The sequence below is a fragment of the Achroia grisella genome, unplaced genomic scaffold (assembly GCF_030625045.1).
Source record: "Achroia grisella isolate CSIRO2021 unplaced genomic scaffold, CSIRO_AGI_Agris_v1 utg109, whole genome shotgun sequence".
Taxonomy (NCBI): domain Eukaryota; kingdom Metazoa; phylum Arthropoda; class Insecta; order Lepidoptera; family Pyralidae; genus Achroia; species Achroia grisella.
In genome coordinates this window covers 6,822,775-6,847,102 of record NW_026712573.1, presented here as the reverse complement: position 1 = coordinate 6,847,102, position 24,328 = coordinate 6,822,775, and the positions used below count along the sequence as shown (strand labels likewise).

General features: G+C 32.1%; 1 protein-coding gene across 1 annotated transcript in view; it reads left to right on the top strand.

Annotated features, from left to right (window-relative positions):
* LOC131848443 (LIM/homeobox protein Lhx1) overlaps positions 1–24,328 on the top strand; it is a 73,261-nt gene that overhangs the window by 12,219 nt on the left and 36,714 nt on the right. The window contains exon 3 of the mRNA XM_059198310.1: positions 2,361–2,575. Coding sequence (XP_059054293.1) covers positions 2,361–2,575 — 215 coding nt within the window. The remainder of the gene's footprint in view (positions 1–2,360; positions 2,576–24,328) is intronic.

Genomic DNA, 24,328 nt, shown 5'->3' with positions numbered 1-24,328 from the left:
ATTCCGGTATAAAGATTGAAACATGGTAGTGAAAATATACAGTACAGAATCATAACGCTTTAGCAATACATGCGTATTGTTTGTTTATGTTTGCGATGTCTGTATTACTATCCATTATTATGGGCAGGTAACAAATAACATTTTTATCAGGTGGCCCACTTGGTCATTGGCCACATGGTCAACTTTTCTCCCATTCCTATCGTATATAAAAACAAGAAATGTCGCCGTATTAAATCCTTTAATGAAATGCAAAACACTATACAGACTAATTAACGATATTGACAGTCTATAATCATATATTAGTATCACCTACATTTCTTAATGTTAATCCTGATATAGTACCATTTGCATTGATTAGTGCACTAATATTATTATTATAATGTGTCATATGAAAACAGCAATGTAGCAAACAGTAGCGAACTTATCATCAACAAACCTCATGATATGTATAAATTAAGATATGAAAAATTGGGTTAATGCATATAGATTTGTGTAATTTATGGTAACACGTATGTATAATTTTCATATGAACCGTAAATATGCTACTTATTATAGATTTTATGTTTTGACGGATATATATATATAATATATATAAAATATCTGCAAAAAGGATATAGGTACATTTTAATGAAAGCCGATGATCACTAAAACCTTCTTTCCGTTAAGTGATAAACTTAATACGGAACAGACGGAAATGTATCTCATGTTTAAAACATTATAATTTTAAAATGGATTTAGAATTAGCGTTCTTACGTTTACAAAAAAAAATATGTACCTTCTCATTTTATTGTCATTTGAAAAAAAAATAGCATAAATATGCCTTATTATTTATTTATGTCAGTTAAAAAAAAGGAACGCTAAAGTTCTAAATGTGCACATATGCACTAGTTGTTTCTCGTTATTTTGTTTGTGCAAAAACATCTAATTCTCATTTAGTTATTAGTATTGTTTTGTGCACAAATTGTATTCTATATACCTATATAAATCTGTATATATTATATGTGTGAGAAAATATTCTAATCAATATAATAAAACGTAACGATCTTATCATCAATAGAGACCACCGAAATAACTGTCAACATTTCTTATACATCACTCGATGATAGATTTTCTATTATTAATTATAGATAAACTGGTAACTAGTCAATGTGGCTTTCTAGTAGCCGCTAGCGCTGCCGCCTAATTGCTTTACTATCTGACCCACTAAACAGGCGATAATTAAAAAAAACATCTAAAATATCGCAAAGATCATAGCAATCTCAGAGCAATATCGAATGATTAAGATCATTAACTACTAGTCAATCGTTTCTTCAACATGCGTACAATCGACCTTTCGTGGTATTTATATGTGTAATTTGCATAACATTCCCATATCGATTCGTTGGGCCCAATGTGTGGCCAATATTGAACCTGTATGGTCGATATTATGAGCTTTCGAAACTTACAACTCGATTTTAGGGATCTGAATTATATTTTTTAGATCGTCAATACATGGAATCGAACTCCATGTATTGACGATAATAAAACATTAATTAAGCTCTGCATATGCAAGGGTTACTAAAGCTTGTAGTAATTTAGCCTATGTCGTTAGATATCACTATTTAAGATATGTAATTTGATATAATTTTAATAAATAAATGTATTTTTATGTATCTCTCTAAATTTGAATATATATGAAAATATATATGCTGAACCCTTTGCTCTGTAATGAAGTTTCACACTTAGATATTAACCATAAATTGTGATATGTCGAAAGTGATAGGTTAAGTAAATGACTATTGGATATTAATATAGAACCATGAACTACGGAATTTATTGCATTTGATAGCAAAATCGAGTGTGGGCAAGGAAAAATTATTTATTGTACCCATTATACTCATAGGAAATAGTAAGTTAGCATCAAATGTTAAAGCCTCAATGAGGAGTTAAGTGTATAAGAGTGCATATTTTTTTCTCTTAACGCTTTGCTTCGTATATAAGGTCATAATTTCAGATAGAATTAATTATGATTTCATTTTCAATATTTGCATAACCCTACTGGGTGCTGCATGTCATGAACTTCTATTATTTAGTAAGATCCAAAATTGTACCATGTAGCGATAAATTAAATAAATTATATTATTATAAATATTCTTTCATTCTAAATGATTCTTAGATACCTATTAGACTAACTACTACATTTAGAGTTATGGTTAAAAATGACTACAATAAGTCATTACAAACGATTTAGAGTTTTATAGAAGATATCACCAAACATAAACATAGCAGCTTTTTTAATTAAAAATTCACATTAAAATAAATTTCAAATTAGATTTACATTTCTACGCTATTTGAAATTCAACCCTTCAACTGTCTTGCAGGCGATATGGAACGAAATGCAGCGGCTGCGGCCACGGGATTTCGCCCTCTGACCTCGTGCGGAAAGCTCGGGAGAAGGTGTTTCACCTCAACTGCTTCACCTGCCTGGTGTGCAGGAAACAGCTCTCGACTGGAGAAGAATTATATGTATTGGATGACAACAAATTTATATGCAAAGAGGACTATCTCGCGGGGAAGGCACCTACGACGCAGCATTGTAAGTACTGTTATTATCTGTTTAATTACTATTGTATTAATTAATTATATTGTATTTATATTTTTATGTAATTGGAAAGACAAAGAGACGATGTTCCTGATAGAAAGTATTAATAATTCCCCATAGATTTAAAGGCACCACGGATATTATTCATTGCTGAGGTGTTTGCGTGCCTCACTACTGCTATATCATCACTTAGAACCGAAATACCAATACAAACAAAAGCGAGAGCAGAATTGTACCAGACATTATCATTTTATATGTTGGAAACTCCAACAAAAATATTATTAAAATCTTTTTAGTAATGTATTTGATACATTTTCCAATAGAGAACTCTTAGTGTTCTCGAGAGTGCGCTCGTCTTTTTTTTTAGGCGTTATTGTTACAACGATTTTTATAATAATTTCAATATAATCATTAAAATTATTATGCAAATATATAATTATGAGTTAATTTACGATTATATACATAACAAAATACGTAAAGGCGAAAATTTATACTGTTTAGTTTTTAGTCCAAAGTGTATGAATGTATCATACACTTTGGACTAAAAACTTATAATTTTCATATAAATCATAGTTTTTTTAAGTAAATTTTAGAGAAAAGTAGGACCATTTCATAGTTGTCGGATTATTCATAATTCTTCCATTTTTCAGTAGTAGTATAATTAGATACCTACTATAAATCGACAAATCTTCAAATATGACAACAACCGCTTTTTCTTTGTCGACGAAAATGAATAAGTACTTACTACGATTGGTGTGGAAATTGTGATAGTACTCGTATACTACAGAAAAGTTTTTGTGACTTAGACTTACTATCAAAACGTGACAAGACGACAATAATATTACGGTCAACGTGTACAATGAAGTTTGAACCCTGGTTAATATAAAATATAGATTTTTACAGTCATAAAACCTGTCAGTATTATTTATTGGCTATAGATGAATTTAGAAAATTGTTCCTTTAAGTAAACGACTGTATTTTTTTATAAATTCAAATTAATATAGTGTCCAAAAATATCCGTTTTTCTATAATTATTATTCTTTTGTAATAGTTAAATCTATGTATGTATGTGGCAGAGACGACGCTAAAAACTGTTTTTTAGATTTCCAATGCTGTAACATTGTAACAAATAATTATTAGGTGTTGATTGAGAGATAGAGAAAGAGATTTTTAAGTATTGGTATGACCCGTATAGCATTTACTTTGAACACGTAATAATTATATATAGATTTATGTGAAAGTACTATTTTGCTATTAGAAAGCTGTATATCAGTGAACAATGTTGTAGGTCAATGTCGCCAAAATACAGGCACTACATTATATTGTAATTGCAATATTCTAGTCTGCAAACCGAACTTTATTTACGTAAGTCCAATCAGACGTCGATATAAGCTATCACGTACACAATCGAATGCTTTGTTGCCATATGAAAAAATAAATCAGGTCTTTTATTGTCCTCACCTCAACTCGAACCCAATCGATATCGAATAATTACTTTTCTAAAACACGACCACGTCCCCTTCAATTTCTGAACGTGACATGTGAGAATTGCATTCTGAGTTTAAAATGCGTTTTTTATTGTTTAAGAACGTATCGAGGCAACAATAAAACTCTCGGAGCACCCATTTTGAAATCGGATTTTCGATCAATACGAACCGTAACCGAATCCAAGTGAAAAAAAGAAACAAAAAGGCAGGCGACGTACAAAAAGCCAACCGCATTACACATTAGCCACGTCTCCACGCGGTAGTGCCATAGACATCTTTTTTTACTTTTTTATTCACCGCTTTGTCGAAACCAACACCTTGACGTGAGTTAGAGAAAAAACTGACGTATTGTAGTTGAGATACGGGAATCGTGAGGAAGAGGAAATTTGAATACATACAGAGATAGTACAAATATTTTGATTGGGGGGATTGATATCAATCACGCCCTTCATTAAAAAATTAGAAGGTCTAAAGCTGTTTGCGTTATATTTTGATGCTTAGCATAGAGGCTTTATGAGCAAAACCGGGTCGCACATTTTTAGACATCGATATAGTATTGAGTTCCGGTATTTCTGGTTTTAGTAGGTTGAAATGTGTACTCAATGTTAATATATTCAGTTTGTGCTACTGTATCTGGCGACTTTGAATATTATTAAAGTGATAAAGAGCTTAACAAGAGATGTTAACGGCGCATACATGATGGGTATTTAATTTGTTTTTAGTGTTACGAGTCAAGTTACTATAGGGAAAGGGCTGTATATAGTTCATATTTATAATCAACTTGTATGATATTCCTTTATTCATCTATTATCTTACAACTTAGCATGCGTACTTAGAACAAAATAATGTTTTTATGAAACTTTGTAAGCTATTTCTTACGTCATTTGAATGACAAACAATCGCTGCCATTCCAGAGGTCTCAGGTGTCATGCCTTGATGCCTTATCCTGTAATTTCACACTATCTAATCTGCACCCTACAACCTAAATTCTTTACTAAGCAAGCTGGTTGGCGACTGAAATAGGTTATACTGAAGTATCCACATAGACGGCTTTTACAGTCTACGTCTGGTGAATCAATTGTTTGCATAGATTCAATTTTAAGTTTTTGTGATCGTTCTACATATAGAAATTTTATTGTAAAATTTCTCAAAATAAGACTTTCACCGTTACACCCAGAAATTACAATAAAATTTGTCTATGTGTAATGGTGAAAGCTCTTGTTTTTTAGAATTTTTACAGGTTGTTAAATAGGTTTAATTTTGATTTTTCTCTCAGAAGGACTATATAGAATCTTATAAAATGTAGTTGCTCTGTGTTTACAACTAATATATATATATTTAATTTGTCTGTGAGATTACAAGGAATATTTTTAAAACTATATGTTTTTTGGCACCTAGATTTAATTGTACTTTTCTAAATTCAAAGAAGAGTTGTTTATTATAGGGTTGCGATGTTTATTTCACAATGGCCGCAACATGTGCGTGCCTGCGGCGCCGTCCGTGTTTGCGCAGGGTAATTGTGTTTGTACATCGTTACACTAGAATAATGCTGTTGAATAAATTGCGAACTTGCGGGCTCGATCGAGCGGCGTGTATCGAGTAATCGAGTGAATGTTGTGGTAAATGGTAAATGCTACAGCAGTTCGTACTTACTTATTTGGTTGAATTTTCTTGTCTAAAGAGGTAACGAATAATTTGACACAGGGAGTTTTAGTTTTCTTGTATTTGTTCGCAATGGTTATACGATATTTTCGCTAAAACTTAACCGATGTTGTTGCTTTCTATATGGATAAAAATTTTTGGTCTCACAGGTACTAACAGTACTGGTGTTGGAATTATTTTTCTAGATTATTTCTATTTTTACACGGTTTGTCAAAATGTAAGTATAGGTAGAAGGGAATTTTTAGTAACAGTGATTAGTGACCCCATTGCTAGTAATGTATTCAGTTAGGTCGGACCTCGGCCACCCTTGAAATTATCATCGGTAATATATATATATATATATATATATATACTAGCTGTCCAGGCAAACGTTGTTTTGCCTTAAAATAAAAAAAAATTAGGGGTGGACTACCCCTAACATTTAGGGGGATGAAAAATAGATGTTGGCCGATTCTCAGACCTATTCAATACGCTCACAAACTTTCATGAGAATCGGTCAAGCCGTTTCGGAGGAGTATGGGAACGAAAACTGTGACACGAGAATTTTATATATAATTGTGCATAATAAGATCATGTATAATAAGATCTGTTATATTCTGCTTCTTTATATCAAGTACGCAAGTTAAAAATTTCTTTAGTGTTAATTTATGGTACAAAATCCACTCTGAATATTTAAATCGTAGATTATTCCGATTTAGAAAGTGGCGTTATATCAAATGTTATAATGAATAATATATGGATCTATATATTAATTAATATATTATAATTATAAATATCTAAATTATGTAAGGTATATAAATTATGTTACCTATACATTACTGAATATGTATAATACTAGGTTAATTTTAATGTATATTTTCTTTCTAGAAACACCTTCAGTGATTTCGATTATGAAGGGAGAGAAAGATAACATATCCATTTCACTCACCCCTAATGCGCAGTGAGCGTAATGGTATAGATACGGCAAACAAGGAATTGTTTCCACTAGCTGAGCTAAACCCTACGTACGGGTAGATTAGACCGGGAATCGAACCCCAACATGCCGGGGTTAAGGAGCTTATGTGGTTATTGATATGGTTAATTCGAAATTGCATAAACTTTTGTACGATCTGGCGTATTTTTTTGTATTGTAGTTTGTTTCTACTTTTTTATCCTAATTGATTTAGAAAACTATATTAGAAAGACTATTTTCTTCTCTAAAATTATTTCACTGTACAACATTAGAAATAGGCTATGTGAGTCGATAGTGTGCAAACTTTCGAATTATTCTGATACTAGTCATTTTAGGGCACCGATTGTGATGAATATTTTTTATCGATTGTATTTATTGACCTATGTGCTTTGTACATACACGTGCTGCTCTGTGCTTATTCAATCAGCAGTCTGTATTAAAAGTTTATAGGACGATTATTACAAATTAGCTATCACATTGATTTAGTTTAACGAGCTGTTAATAATAAAATAATATTTACAATTTTGTGGTACATACACAATACACATGTTCTATATATACAGTATGCCTCTTTGAAATAGCAATACGTCTTACAATTTTCGAGTACTATCATTACAAATTAGCTAACAGTTCGATTTAATTTGACGAAATGTTAATAATATAATAATATTTGCAATTTTGTTGAATCGTACATCATTGATTTCTCCAGGGGACGAGGTACAGATAATGTCCTGGAATCTATTTCCTCTTCATCCGAAGGCATTTGCGAGCTCGTATCGCTCCCGACCAGTCGAGGGCATGCGGTCCCTCGCGTGTGCCGCCCGATAGCGCTTATCAATCAAAGACACGCGTCCGACATGTTTTTAGCCTACTTCAAAAGCTGTAGAATTAGGGGTCTTCTCGGTCATCAATTCCACAGAATAAAAAAGTTACGTATGTTTTTATTTTATTGTATTCTTTGCCAATTCTAAATTTATTTTGACAATATTTTTCAATTGATTTTACACCCTTATATTATTGGTTTTATACTAATAAGTAACTGGTTCAGATTTTGCATAAAATGACGTTTACATAACGTTGTATTGTTTATTTATTTTGATTGACTAATAAATAATTAATTAAAACAAAATAGTAAACGATAAAGTACATAAATCAAATGAAATCAAAAATCATTTGTTCGTGTGTCCGTTTAGCCGCTTATGAACGTCAAGTTTTTTGTATATTTTTTTTCCCTTCCTACTGCATATAATATTATTATTTTGTTTAATGGTGTATAATACTAAAATCTAGCTTATATATATTGTATAATAGGTAGGTATATAGATATTTTATGACGTCAAAATGGAAGAATAAATCGACATTAATGTTTCAATAATAACAACTGCTTACATTTTTTTTATTCTTATCCTTATGGGGTTGCACCCTCATTGTATAAACAATGAGATCTTCGCTCCCGGCTGTTTGGCGAAACCATAGAGTTCGAATCGCTATGTTGTTGTTTCATATGGGCACGCTCTACCGCCTCCCTTCTTTATAGTTAAACTCTTCTTTTTAACCGACATAAAAAAAGTGGAAGTTCTTTTAAGAAGTTAATTCAACTGTGTTTTACGTGATATATTCATAGCAAGTCTTCATGGTTTCATACTACCTAATGGTGTAATGTATATACATTACCCCATTAGGTCATCATGATATTAAATTACTTCTTAAAAATTAATATAATAGTTCTTCCTTAAAACAAAGAAACTAGATTTATTAAGATATCTTCATTAAAGTCGGACATTTTCACCATAGAAAAGGTTCGTGGAAGCCATAAATTTGAAATGCCATTACGGTGGCAGAGCCAACCATCGATATCTCTTAATGTACCATCAAGGTTTTCTTGATATTAACTGGGGATATTTTTTTAATGCTGAAGTTATTATACAGAATCAATATCTCAATGCGACATCTACGTGTCTATTTTTTCGTCATAATAGTCACAACAAACAGATTTTAATTGTAATCATTGCCTGTATTTCGATTTTCTTATCGAAGGATCCACAGATTAATTAACACGTAACTACATTTTAAAAGAGTTAGGACCGCCCTTATGAGAATTGAACCAAAATTATATCTATGACAAGCTGTACTGCAAGATGAAAAGTTTGCAGCACGCATTCACAGAAATTTTTTTTTGTTTGGTGAGGCTTGCATATACGGACATATCTTTAAAATGTATATATGCAAACAATAGCCATTGCTTTTCATATATATAGGCGACTATTGACACTTACATATCCTTACTTCCTATGGTCCCGGGTTGAATTCCTCGCACAGTACGAACATTTGTATTCCTGAGTATGGTTGTCTATATCGATCTGGGTGTTTTCTGTGCAAGTGTATGTATATTGACAAATATGTATATAGCTATATCTATATAAATATGTATATACATATCAATTGTCTAGTAGTCATAATACAAGCTCTGCTTAGCTTGGGAATATATAGTGCTGTGTGAATTAAATTGTTATTATATGATAATAGTCATAACAAACAGATTTTCATTTTAATCTGCGTCATCGTTTCGAATTTGTTCACGAAACATCGACAACAAGAGAGATTGCGATTTCAGTAAAAGTATTCACAAACTTCAACCGACACGAATGTCAAAACTGAGCGACGAAAAAAGCAAACGCGAAAATTTTCAGACGTAAACAAAACTACTCTTGCGGGGTAAGAATTAACAATTTGGACCTTATTGGTAGGTGTTAAGAACCAAAATGGGCGTAGAGAGAAAGTTGTCAGCGTAGACAGTATATATACTTAGGTATATACAGTCACGTAGAGAAGCGGCGAACAGCGTGGAATGGGAGAGACGGATAGAATTCCATTTCGTTTGGTCCCCTACCCGCCGGTAGCCGGGGTGAGGGGCGGGCGGCCATTACTCGCGATTCTGCATCCGACGGCCCGATCGAGTTAATAAGACTGACAGCATAGGTACTTGAATAGTCTTCAATATATTTTTTACTATGAAAACTCGTACTGCAATTAACAGAGACTACGTAGACTAAGTTTACATATTTCATTGTTTTCAAAAATAGATCTAATTATAAAATCATAAGCGTTATGGCATTATATTACACAATTATATATGGAAGCAACATGCCAATATGTCCTATTGATCGGAGTTTTGTTTTTCATGTAAGTAACTAGTTGATAACCCACCTAATTGCAAGTGTTAATCGTTTATTTCTTGACATGATGTTGTGACACCTTTGGTATCACTCCTCCGTACTTATTACCCACGTCCAAAGTAAAGGTACCTTAATATAACGCATATATGAAATCAATGCTATCTTATATACGTTACCAAAAACAATTCAGATGTATTAAATAATTATTTTAAAGACGAGGATAATATGTTTTAATAACATTTCCGATTTCCGTAGTCTATGATTACTGATGTCTAACTTTATTGACAAGCGTTATGATCACTCCAATAATTATGTGGTGATAATTGGATTTGGTGAAAGTAAGAAAACATCGTCTAGGACCAAAGTATGTCAGGGTAGGGCCAACGCTATACGTTGTTATTTTACTTCATACATTCATCAGTGTAATTTCACATTTGTTTACAACAATATTACACTAATCCAATAAATTTTAAGTATTTCGTATAAATGTGTGATGTTTTTGTTTACTACATATGACTTTTATGTAGGTAGCAGTATGTTGGCATCGCCATTTTATAGTATGTGTGTATTACCTGTAAAACTGAGCACTCTCAATTCTGTCAAAGATCAAGACGTGTCTACACAATCTGTTTGTTAGTATTTCTTAGTCTCTTTGTCGCTATTACAAATCGGCAGACTCGATTACTATGAATTAGTACAAAATCTCCCAAATGAGCAGATTCTATGTATAGCTATATATCTAGAATGTTTCAATTATCTTTAAGCCATAATAACATATAATAAATGAATGTTACCCTAAATTATTAATTAATGATCTAATTTATTCATAACGCAAATATTGTTTAATCAGTTTAAGAAATGTTAGATTTCTTGATGGTTGTTAATTTAAGCGCCCTAACCAGTCTCCCCCTCGGAAGACGGGGATGATGTGTTTTTAAAAAGTTTATGATGATAATATTAGTAATGTAAGTAAAACTTCTCGTTTAATAAAATGGTTACTGATCAAATATGTAATGGCATCATATTCGACATATTTATTATATACTAGTATTATTTACTATACATGTAAGACAAACAACCTATAGGTACCTACCTGCGCTAAACTTAGGGCTTACATATCGCGATATATCATTATTACCAAAATGTATCAATACATCGTGTGATATGTTCGTAATTATGTACTTGAAGGAAATAATCCTTCTTTCTTCTTCAGCTGGGTAAAAAACGTATAAGATATATTATGACCATTGTGCCGTCTGTTAGGGTTGAGTTCTTCGAAGTGGGATTTCGCTAGATATCGCATCTCACCTAACTCAGCCACTGCGATGCGATTCCTGTGTCCATTAATTTTTATTTATCGTTAAAACGATCGATAGGTAGCGTGCTCGTAAAATGGCCGCAGTAAACGTTTATGTTTGAATTTTATGATGTTTTAATGTAGCGTTTTTGAAAGCTCGCCAGTCCCGGGTTTCTATTTTATATGGACTCGTGGAATAGAATTATAGGTAGTAAAACATGTGGAGATATGTCTTAACGGTTTACTTCTTACAATTTTCGCTGTTTATTTGATAATATTAAAGGTACCGTCGTAATGCTGTACCTATTAAATCTAATGAAATTAATTTATTTTTTATTTCCTTACTCACATATAAAATTGTTTTTTTTTTCTAATATACTTGTAATCTACATATATCAACAGTTTTGATAATATTTTGTGATTTAGTCTTACGTCTTTTTTTGTAAATTTCGAATTTTATAAAAGCTAGTTAACGTGATTGTAAGCCTGTCGCCTAAATACACGAATATCCCGTCATCACAAGACGACCGTGCTATTTCTCATGCGTTGCCATTCAGAAGGACTACGATGTGATATCCTGTAGGTAGTTCTAATTTTATAGCCTCATCTCACTTTTAAATGGTAACAAATCTCAATAAGGAAACTTGTCAGTTGAAATAGGCAAGACATATGTTACCCACGCAGACGACTTTGTACAAAGTCTCTACGAATGCTTATAAAACTGAACCGATCACGTACCAAATAAAGACAGTAAAAAAACTAATCGGTCAACGATTTACAGCGTCAGGAGCGTACCCCGAGGGCAAATTATCGATAATCGAGCGACTAACCAAATAGCCGGTGTCGATACAAGTTATCGACAGTAATCGTTATAATCGCTAGTGCCGCGCGATTGTTGCCGGTCGCCATTATGATACGTGCGTGGCGTTTTCAAACATAACCATCTTATTTTGAACCCTTATCCTCCGCCATTGTTCCATAAAAATAAGGAACGTCATCGCTATTTATGGGTCTGGCGTGTCTGGCGGTCCCAGCACTTTTTGTACACGCTTATTATTTAAATTATTATTTATTAACTGTAATTGTCGGTGACTTTTCGAGGGTTAAATCCGGCGTTTAGCGTAATTTGGTCGGTTTGAAACTTTTGAGGGTTTATTAATAATTATTAGTTGTCAAACCATTGAGGTCATGTGGTAGGCACTTAAGATAGATATAATGGCGATTGTGATTATTAATGGTACGTAATGTTTCTAACGTTACGTATAGTTTTTATTACTCTTTTATAACGTTTATAAATTATTTATTATTAATTTTCCTGAATTTTCTATAGACTTAAAAAAAGGTAGGTTGCTCATGCGTGATTTAATTCCCGACAGTATTCATTTATTTAAATGTCATAAAGAAATACCTACATAAATACTTTATTGCATTCTAAAATTCGAGAATATAATAAGAGACAATGTGAGCAAATGAATATATATTATGTATACGAGATCTCCCTTTCTGTCAATATCACAAAGCGTTGTAGAAACAAGTGAGAAAACGAATGTATGTAATAAATACTTACAAGAAATGATTGAAGCTGTTTAAAGCTAATTGTAACTACATAAACATTGTTTTTTTTTATTTAGAGTATATCCCTCAAGAAAACTCATTTATCTCGGGAATCTCGGGTAAACAAAAAAAACGCCATCTTAGTATAAAAAAAATGAAAAAATATCGAATAATCTTTATAATATCAGTATGACTATTAAAAATTATATTTGCAAGATGTAAAATGAACCCAATACTAGGACTGGTCTCAGTACCGTTCATTTAAAGAAACAATATTCTTTTTTCAAATAATTATGTTTCTTTCGCGTGGGTATTGTGTGCAGGTAAATGGCGTGAAATTGACATGTGCCCACTGTTTGTAATGCTTTCGTATACAATATAATCGTACAATAAGTTCAGTAATCCGTTTGTAACATTTTTTTTATGTAACTGGAATGGCAATCAAGCCTTCCTGATGGAATGCGGCAGCCGTCTTATACCTATATGAAATGCATTAAAGACATTATATCGTTATATGACTGTATAGTACCCGTCATGCTCTGTCATTGCAGATGACTATGTCAGGTATAATGCCATGCCTCTGTGTTTTCTATTTTCACCGCTATTTCTCACCTTTGAAGCTGAAATAGAGGTTACCTAGCAAGCTTCTTAGAGGTAGAAATAGGTGATCCTATCCGTGTAGAGGACTTTTTACAAATTCTAGCTCAGTTTGAAATCATAGTGATTATTTGCTCAGTACCTACATAGGCTAGGAGGTTGAACTCCTAAACTTTGTGCTTGATACGTATAGCCTTTAAATATGGAACAGCTATTATCGACCTATGTAATTTAAAATTCGAAAACAGATGACCTTCGATGATTTATAAAATATGCGTCCAAATTCGAATGGCGTAACAATACTTTTATTGAAAAGCGTGCGCCGTTTTCAATGACCGCGAACCTTGGACTGTAATTTTGGTAAGAGTGTAAGCTACCTACTACGAATGTGAGTAGGTTATGCAATTTTTTAATACTTTTTTTCTACATACATACAGACATATGATCCGTGCTCTTATTAGTTTGTTTCTTTATATCATTATACTAAGCATTTACAATTCAATTTCTTAATCTATGGTAACTAAAAATTAAAATTTCGAGTAAATCTATTTTGGCCAGTATAACCAACTCAAGGATCGTAATATATAATTCCTTTCTTTGTTTAAAGCGAAGATGTATATAGGTATTTTTTAATCATTACAGTCTAGAAGTTAACTATTTACGTATTAATAAAAGATACTAAAATAACGGTCAAATACCAAGTTTACGTCCACTGTACTGTCCACCACATCCCAGATACGCTACCTGGGTGTGATACTGGATAGTAATATAAACTGGCGACTACATATTGACCTTATAACGTCGCGCATTAGGAAACTTATATAGACCTTCAAAAAGTTGAAAAATGTGACAGATTTTAATCTATTGCGAACAATATATTACTCCCTGGCTCAGTCAGTATTCGGTTACTGTATTACAGTCTGGGGTGGAGCTTGTAAAACGCATATGATATCATTAGAGCAAACTTAAAGATCTCTACTAAAGACAATGACTTTCAGTCGCTATAGATTCCCTACAAAGGCCTTATACAAAAAATGTCAGATACTAACAATTAGACAACTATATATATTTCATTTGACTTTAAAACAGTATAACATAACTCCATACAATACGAATGAAAACAAAAAAAACGCACTGTAACAAATGTTTGCGTTGCTATCAAATGTCGTACAGCCTTTGAAAAAATTGTTGGTGTCTTACCAACAATTTTTCATGTGTGTATATAAATATAATAAAATTAACAAAAAAAAAATTATCATTGTCAAACACACCATATAGCCAAAAACAACCTTAAGAAATGGTTATTAACATTAGATTATGAACAGACAGAATTATTGATACGGTAATAGCACTTCTATAGGCGTTTCTAGACTATCAACAATTTCTCAAGACACACACACATACACTCCTAAGATTACACCAACCTACTTAAATTGTAAAATATCATAACAAACTCACTTAAAGTACACCTCAATATGGAAGTGGACACTGACTTCTGAAACACAGGTATTTTCTATACCATCCTCAGAAGTCAGGGACTTCATAAATTATTTGTATTTGTAAAAAAAATATTAGACAATAAAGATATTATTATTTAGTATTGTTACTGATATGTGTACTTACTATATATACATATAATGAAAATATAACAAATAAAAAAAACTATTAAGAAGGATTTTATCAATGTATCATCACCCTAAACTTGTTAGAATTCTTGTGTTTGTTTTTCGTTTGCTAACTTCAGGAACGGTATAATCTATTTGAGTGCGGTTTTTACTAATGTATTATGGTAATCTTCATTTAAAATTTAAACTTAGCAATAATGCATATTTACAAAACTGAAATAATTATAATAAGATTAAAAAACGACCAGTTTGCAAGGCATTAAGGGTTGGTTAACCGTGGTAAGCCACGAGAGTCATGTAAGGACGTGATGACGTAAAAATATTTTTTTTCTATATTTTTACGTTATTATGCTATGCTGAATAAATTATTATTATTATTATTATATTAACATGAGTAGGTACACGCGAAGACATAAATTGTGGCAGTGTAATAAAAAGACATCAGACCGGAGCCAGCAGGCAAAGAAAGGAAATAATATTTCCTTATCTACCCCCACAGTCGTTCCGTCTCCCCTTCGTGTAGAGGGGTCTGCAGTCTTCACGATGACAGTTTCAGAACTTACCGCTTGTTTTATTTGTATAAAGAAATTTGAATCGGTGCAATGAACTGTTGTACTAAGTAGATATGCACGTATTTTACTTATAATTTCTGATACAAATAAAATAAAAACATTGTTAAATATAGGTTTTTTATTTCACGTATAACGCAGGAAGACAATAGCCTGCTTACAAGTACTTAATACAAAATCAAATAATATCTAATTTGTTATAAAAAAAATATTGATAGAATTTATTCGTTTACTATATTTAAATTAATTTCTCAAGCGTAGAGAAGGCAAAAAAGTACCTATTCGCGGTTTCATTTTATACGATAACAAAGTAACTGTAAAATACTTTAATTTTACACTATTGTATATTTATTAAACAGAAAATCTGTAGTATAAGCTTAATTTTAATATAGTTTAGGGTTCATAATCAGAGTTAATTATTTTTAGAACGAAATTTCGAATATAGAACATTCACAGAAATTAAAAAGTTATGATGCCAAATTTGAATCAGATAACACTAAATAATCTATTAGTACCACTGAGAAAATTATTACTAAGTACATTTGGTTCATAATATTGTAAATAGTTTATTTATATTTATTTCAAAAATTATAATGTCTTCGTTGACAAAGATAAAAGAAAATGTCCTAAACATTTTCTTTCTAACTTATTAGGCACTTAATAATCTCCTGCCTGATAAATCAGTGTATTTTAGTGTGTAATTAGTGTACCTGGCAGAATTTGTCTATATTTTTTAATGTAAACTAATTTTTGTTGATGTGATATCTACCAACCACTGGGAAGCAGTTCGATTGGAAACTTCTGTCAGTAAGTTTCGCTATCTATAATGAAAAAGAGGTTGTACAGTGTCATACAAAAATAGTTTTTTGGTGTAAATCTCTACTGTCTACTCTAATCATAAACTTTTTTGACCACTTTTTTTACCCTACATAGCATCTTAGTACTAAGAAGTGTCAATACAGATATCCATTTCAAACCCTTATATATAGAGTATGTACAACCCATTAACCGCGCACCTTCATCACCACAAATTTCATCCCCTATTTCACGACACAACAAACCGATAGAACGATAGAGTGACTCATTTTTAATTTATACACATTTATAGATATTGTAATGTATTGCCATAGACTATGGAAGCTTACATTTAGTATGCGTTTAATTTTAGAACAGAAATTTAATTTGTTTGCTATTATTTTTGCTAACTAGGAACCTAGTTTTTACAAAACAATTAAATGTTCTGTTTCAACAATGCATCCGATAAATTATAAGATCAATAACCTCGTTAAAATAGCCATAAATATAATTTTCTGAGAACATTACACCATACAGACGTGAATGACATTCGACACTCAATCCAACGCTTGTTCAGTCAAAACGCTCCATTCATACACAAAACATATGCTAACAAGCCGACCGTAGAATTATTCAAGTTGACCTTAACACTTTAATAGTCTGAATCGGGAATCGAACTCGCGACGCCTCATTTCACTTGGCTTCCTCGGGTATCGACAACATGAAATAAACCTTAAGATTATAGGCTCTTACTCTGAATTTGATTTGAACTCTGATATCAAGACCTAATTGAACTGCTTGTATATATAAACATCTTACGTATTGTATACAAACAATGAAAATCAGACTCAGAATCTTTGACAATAGGGTTAGAAATTCAAATGAAAAGAATGAAATGCGAAATTCTTAGTTTTATAATCTGTAAGCGAAGTCAAGAGTGAAGCGGACTTAATTGCTGAAGAATCGATTGCTACAAGTTCTTAACAGCGGTTCCGTGTTTACTCTACTTCTGGTTAAATGACAAACACCACTGGACCGTAGATTTTCCAACATAGAAAGCGTTTCGTCAATAAATTTAAATTATTCCGAATGTAACTGTTGAATAAATTCATTTGACATCAAACTTATTTTGCTTTTTTATGTGAACGTAAAATTCGTCAAATGTTCTCAAGCTACCGATCTCGACCTCCATTTTATTGTTTTTAATTTTACAACCGCACTAAATCATAATTTTCTCAGAAACAGAAATTCTATTTGACTCATGCTCCGTATAACCACCTGTATTATACATTCCCATTCTATCCTTTGATTAACTTCATTTACTTTTAAACGAGTGTTCCAAGAACAATTTTTATATCATAAAATTTGCTTCGTCACAACCGTTTCCACCTCAAGATCTCGATAGACAACCGCTTGTAAGAACTTTTTGTGTATGTAAATAAATAGAAACAACAGTAAAAAAGCCGCAGCGATATTAATAATGCAAAATAAAAACAAAAAAGAGTATTCAAAAATCGAACGGTGGGATCGAAACTTCCATAGATAATAAAGGAAAGGAACAAAGAACTAAAAAAGCGGGAAGAAACCTGTCGACGCCATGTTGTGTGGCACTCGGCCTTCACGCCTCAGCCGCCGAAGATTATCTTTTGAAAAAAGAACCGAACGGGAGGCGCTCTAACAATGACGAAGGTCTTATACGGGTATTTATTTCATTGGATTATCATCTCTGAGCGCTACCGATTAAGGAATACATTTGCTTGATAGTTAGTAAAGATGATTTCTTTTGTTGCGGCTAAAGAGAAAGAGCTTCGTCACTGTGCGCCTGCGCCGTCGCTGATGACCTGTCAATTCCGCCGTGTACAGTACATCGTCCGTCGAGAAAAAGTGACATTAGAGTGGCCATCTATTATTTTGACTTTATGTGGGGAGATGGAGTTGAGATTGATCGTGTTTGGCTCAGCCCTTTTAATTATACCGCATTCAGTGGTGAATGGCTTTGTGTATTGTAGGTCTACTGTTCAGTAGGCGCTATTGATCTTTTATGTATTTGGGTTTTATATACATTGACTATGAAAACCGTTTATTGCAACAGCTTTTACTATATTAGGTATATAGGCTTTAATGATCACTTGAATGCTCGTGTAGTGGTGTCGTTCATGAGCATATATTATTTAGTTAAATAAGTTTGGAGTTTTATATCAATATTTGTATTATCATTGCAGTACCTAGGCATAAAAATGTCATTTAAAAATTATTTCATATAGGTACTGATTTACACCATATTTAGCTAATGTTAATTTGAATTTAAATGGATTTATTTGGTAATAAAGTGCACTTAGAAACTAGAACTATTTTTTTATGTAATTAGAAATAGAAAACAACCAAACAAAGAGTCCTACATATCACGGATATCGCGTCGTAACGCGCATAGCACTATTTATGTATTATAATTCTGGTGGGCTAAGTTGTATGAGGTCCATATCTCACGATATGGAGTAAAGACAACCTTCAACTTAAACGTATCTTAAAAGCAAACTGCTGGGCGGCACTCATTCAGATGACTTACAAACATTACCTTAGTAAATTTATTTCAATACATTTTGACAGTTTGATATAAAGAATAGGTACAGATTGTATTTTCTTCTAATATTGGCATAAAGAATGACTAATACCATAATTATGTAAAAAAAACGCAATTTATCTTGTAATTTGTCATTTACCGATTGGTCATGGATCTACATACGTATTATGCGCGCGCGCCGGTCACTTCTCTTTACGTCGATATTACTTGAATAGTTCTTGTGTATTTCAATAACACAAAAGTGCTTTTGATAGGTACATTGGTTTAATTTTTATGTATCTATTTTTTTTTATATAGGTATATATGATAACAAGTCAATTCTTAAAAATATATATAGGGTAAGTACATCTTCAGAAAGAATTTTGAATAGAAAAGATGTTCAATTTATTCAACGTAATATTAAATTATTATCTAATATTTTTTTTTAACCAAAGACAATTGGAATTTAAAACTTTAACTTTTTGAAATTTTAACAATAGCTGACTTTACAGTAAACTGAATTAATTGGGATTTGCATTTGCATTGCACTTATTTTATTTGATGACCTGCGAAATTTATTTCAATTCATCGTAGCTTTCATCGAACTTCACTACCTATATATACATAGTAGTTGTGCAAATATAGCCACTGTACAAGTCACTACGAGCCTATGAAGGCCATCACACACGTCTCTAAAATTGGTAGCGATTTCCAAAGTTGAGAAGCGCACTAGACTGCCTGTACTCCACACAATACAATCATTTGTACCTCGTGTATAGGCAAATTAATAGGCTATGTAGGAAGTATCTGAAGGCCTCCATCTAGCGAAACCCACGGGATTTACTTCCAATAACGGCAGGTTCATCCGTATAAACTTTCGTATTCATAAGTATGTTTCTATCAGTCTATATGTATACACATATGTTGAGTTTATTAATTAATTATAAATACAATAATTGTATTTACGTATCTTCTATCATTGTATAAATATAAATGCAAATAAAACATCTTCTATATATCTACCTAGTTGCTTTTCTGAATATGTGCTTCTAATAAAAAATATTTAATATGTTTATAATGCATTTGCCTATTTTCTACCACTGTTCCGATATTGCCACCGATTTTAGGGCTGTGTGTAGATGCTTTAAAAGCCTACAAGAGCAATCTCGGAGGGTCACGATCTGCGGTCACGTAGCTCCCAGCCTCTCGCACGCTTGTACCCGAGTGCGTTTATTTTTGTTTACGATTGTACAGACAGCAACACGATGTATTGTAGCCATAGGTAATTATTTGCAATAAATAAAGTTTTTGTTTCACATCCATTGATTTATGTGACGATTTCAGCTTACACATTTGTGTAACTGAAATGATATCTTAATATACATCTTCCTTTATAGACAAAATATCTAATTATTTTCTACTGGGTTAAACAGATAAAACCGAGACCTTACTTTAATGCTTATCAAGTCTAGGTATCTATAGGTATATTATGAAAATGGAATATAAAAATTTGATTAAAAGTACATAATATTGTAGTTTCATACCCATAGCAATTAAAATAATAAGCTGAAGTAGAATGTTGATTTTATTGTTATAGCATTTATAGGTATTAGAGCTATTACATGTTTGTTTCTACTTTTAAAGAACTTATAAAGCACTCGAAAGTTTCACAGTGGCTTTAGAGAAGTATGAAGCGACCAGTAGCAAATTTAACTTTTCAACACGAATAAAGTTCTTCTAGTGTCTATCTACAAGAAATTGACATATTGTTATAATATTATGATATATTTATGTACTAACTATAAAGTATATTTTTGTGATAATACTATGTTAGGCACATATTAGGTACAGGATTATAATAAATAAATAGATAAAACTTTTTCCGGCCTTAAAAGATGCACAAATAAAAGATATTCCTGCATGTAATTATATGTTATTGACAATTTGAAACATGTATATCTAAACAAAATTGGATTGTATCAATTTCGAAATTGTTATTTTTCAATATTTGACCGTCCTATTGCGTTATAAACTACTACCTATTTCAGTACCTATTATATAGGTAAAAAGGATATTTAATGTGATAATATTCTTTATGATTTTTAAAACAGTCCTTACTGCTTCTGTATGCGTGAAATAGTTAGATATGTTAAAAAAATATGGGTACACACATACAAATATAATAATAATAATAAATAACCACGAGATCTCCATAATTACACCTACTATTATAGTAGCAATATACAGTAGGTAGCTCGACACTAATGAGACCGAGAGAGAATCAGTAAAGAATCAGCGGCCGTCACTGCGATCGCACTTATGATTAATGTTCACCAAGACTAATACTAATGATACCTATATCCATTACCATTTTTATTTCACAGTCAGTCTTTACAAATCTCTGCAACTCGGTAATGTACTTGAATGAATTATCTTCGCTCGCTCGTACGACTGTATCTTAAAATGGCTGGTTTCTGCAAGCTGTAATTATTTCAATGTCGCTAAGTAATTTTCTTCTTTAGAACTATGCGAAAGAGATACGTACTTCGGAAAATTTAAGCTCTTCACTTTCACATTACTATAAATGAAGTTACGTATATATGTTTGTGAAATTTACATCCGTCCATGTGTTAGAAGTTTCGTCTTTATTTATCGTAGTTTACGTTGCATACGTAGGTTTTTTCCATCGTTTCACAGATTACTATGTAGTGTAAGATACACTTGGATACGCATAATTGCATTAGGACATGTTGCACATAGCTATTTAAATAATAATTGTAGAATATAAAATAAAACAATGTACCTAATACCTATATTTTATATAGGAAACTCCAGTCAGCTTTAAAAAAATCCACATTATTATTAGTCCATTCGTTTATGAGATACGAACCTATAGACAGACATAGACAGAATTGTCAAAAAGGGGTATTACAATTGCCCTTTTTCGTCGGGGATTAAAAATATTAGTAGCAACTATTTAGGTATATAGATGTTATATAAACATATTCCTATAATCTATTTTCTTAGTGTATAAAAATTAATCAGAAATACACCTAACGTATAGATAGATGTATTGTTTATTTATCTATGGTTCTAATGCTTAGCCACCATAAACAAACAGGCAAATTGAAATATTACTCGTCAAATACACAAATCAAGACTCGTTACGTGCTCAAATCCCGGCCGCATAAAAAAATAATTTAACACCAATTTTTCACAGCCATCCGATGGATGGGCGCCTAATTTGTCCAAATGCTGTGCCAGAGCTGCGTACGCGCATCCATTGTGTTAGATCAAATATGGCGGCGCTAATGGCGGTTACGGACGCTAACATATTGCTTTTTCGAATGTTGTAACTGTTATTTATTGCTTCCCCTTTGTTTGTATGGGTGTATGAAATTAAGAATGTTTATGTTGGTTAGGTCGCTTATTCTGACCTTTAAGGCTATTTAACTTTTAGTGTTATGAAATAAAAACTTTCAGATAAATAAAAAAAAACATTTGGGTCCATAGTAAAATCATTAGGAATATGTAATAGTCTAATAAAATATTTAGAAATATAGTTCGTTTATTTTTTATAACATAGTTATATAGCCTTTTGTAAATAATTGAATTAAAGATTATTCAGATCAAAATATGTAGCCAGTAGACTAGTAGACCTACAAAATATTTTGTAGGTATAAGCAAGATGTACCCATTTAATAATCATTTTAAAGCAAACTCTTCATTCTATTGTAGGATGAACAGTAAACATCTGGTTGATTTGTCGATTAGATCGAAATAATCAAGAAAAATCAAATAAGTACCTGATGTCTCATTGGATAAGTTTGAAATACCTAGTATACTAAGAATACGCTTGGGCTCCAATATGAGACCGGTGCATTGACGTCATAATGTTACATAATTATCTAACTTAGGTAATAAATAAATATCTACCTACCTATAGATAGGTATAAAAATAATCACAGTTACATAGGCTAGTGGATACATGTGTGTATTAGGACTATTAGGTGCAAATTAACGCATCTATGTAATTTGATTGTTTTCACGTAGGTAACTTACAGCTGTTTCACAAGGGATAACAAATTTCAATTTTACATTTTCCATTATATATCTACATGTACAGGTAACAAAAAATATTGGTAAAAAGTAAAAAAATCATTAGTCATCCCAGTACGTCCGCCACGGAGGCGCCGCGAATCAAAACGCAACAAAACTCCAACTCATGCTATCGTAAGCTTTTTAATTGTGCTCTCTGACTACCCTCCCACCGCTACCTGGGGAAGTCACGACCGCTTTGTCGCAACCGGTGGTTAGGTCAATACGTCACCAGCTAAATGTGACCCGCCCCAGCTCTACTCGGCCTTTAACAATAGATGTACAAAATGGGAAGTCTACTAAAGTCGCAGCTCTACGCAAATTGGACAATAACTTGGGAATTTCAGTAGGTACCACCTATCCATCTGGAGAATACGTGTATTGTAACCTCTGCATTTGACGGGGTTATTATCAACGGTAATGAGATTTAGGCTTACTTGGAAGTGTGCAATCTATAGATATAGTTAATTCGTTGCAAATTGTTTAGTTAATGTCAAGGTACCAGTAGTTGCCCCGAACCTACGTAGTCGTCTTACACGATTTATTTCATAAATAAAAAAAAAACGGAGCATATAGCTCCGTTTTTTTTCCTAAGCTAAAATTGATTACCAACTCACCTTCCAATTCGTATTAAAACATAATATGGAAATAGAATTAATCGTTATTTAAATAAATTAACTTATATAGCTATGGAAAAACGTAGGTGGTACTTAACTTTTTCCAATTTTTTTTTTATTTTATCGGCACATTCAGAATTCATATTCAGCCGCAAAGAATGACGACACTTACCTGCTGCCCTTTTTAAACAAATTAGATGTTTACATTTATATGTTTACGATATAATTACATTTACCTAATTCTATATGTTTATGCTTTTGTATAAATATAAACTAATAAACTGCGCATAATCATAAAATTTAAGATACCTATATTTATTTACATAGATGAATTTGTACTGGTAGCACCCGCTTGTATGATACCTATATGCTGGTAGTTCATCAGTGAAGGATGGTAGGATGTGCATGAAGTCAGATCAGAATAAGATCAGTAAGATCATTTTGGTGAATTCAGCAGGAATTAAGCACAATGTCTAGAAGAGACCACGTTGAGGTCGACCGTGGTATCTGCTATTATTAGCAATAGATATAGTCAGTAAAGTCCACTAGTGTATGTGCGTGAGTAGTCCCTAATTTTTTAATATTTTACTTAAAAATGAAGTAACAAAGTAAGCATAAGTCATCCGTAGCAACTAGTTGTACCTTCCACCTAGTAATAATAATAATTGGAATAAAATAGCAAATTCGTACTCAGAAACAAACTTAACCGACCATATAATTACGGTTCGACATTTTGAACAGTGTTTGCTGAGCCATAA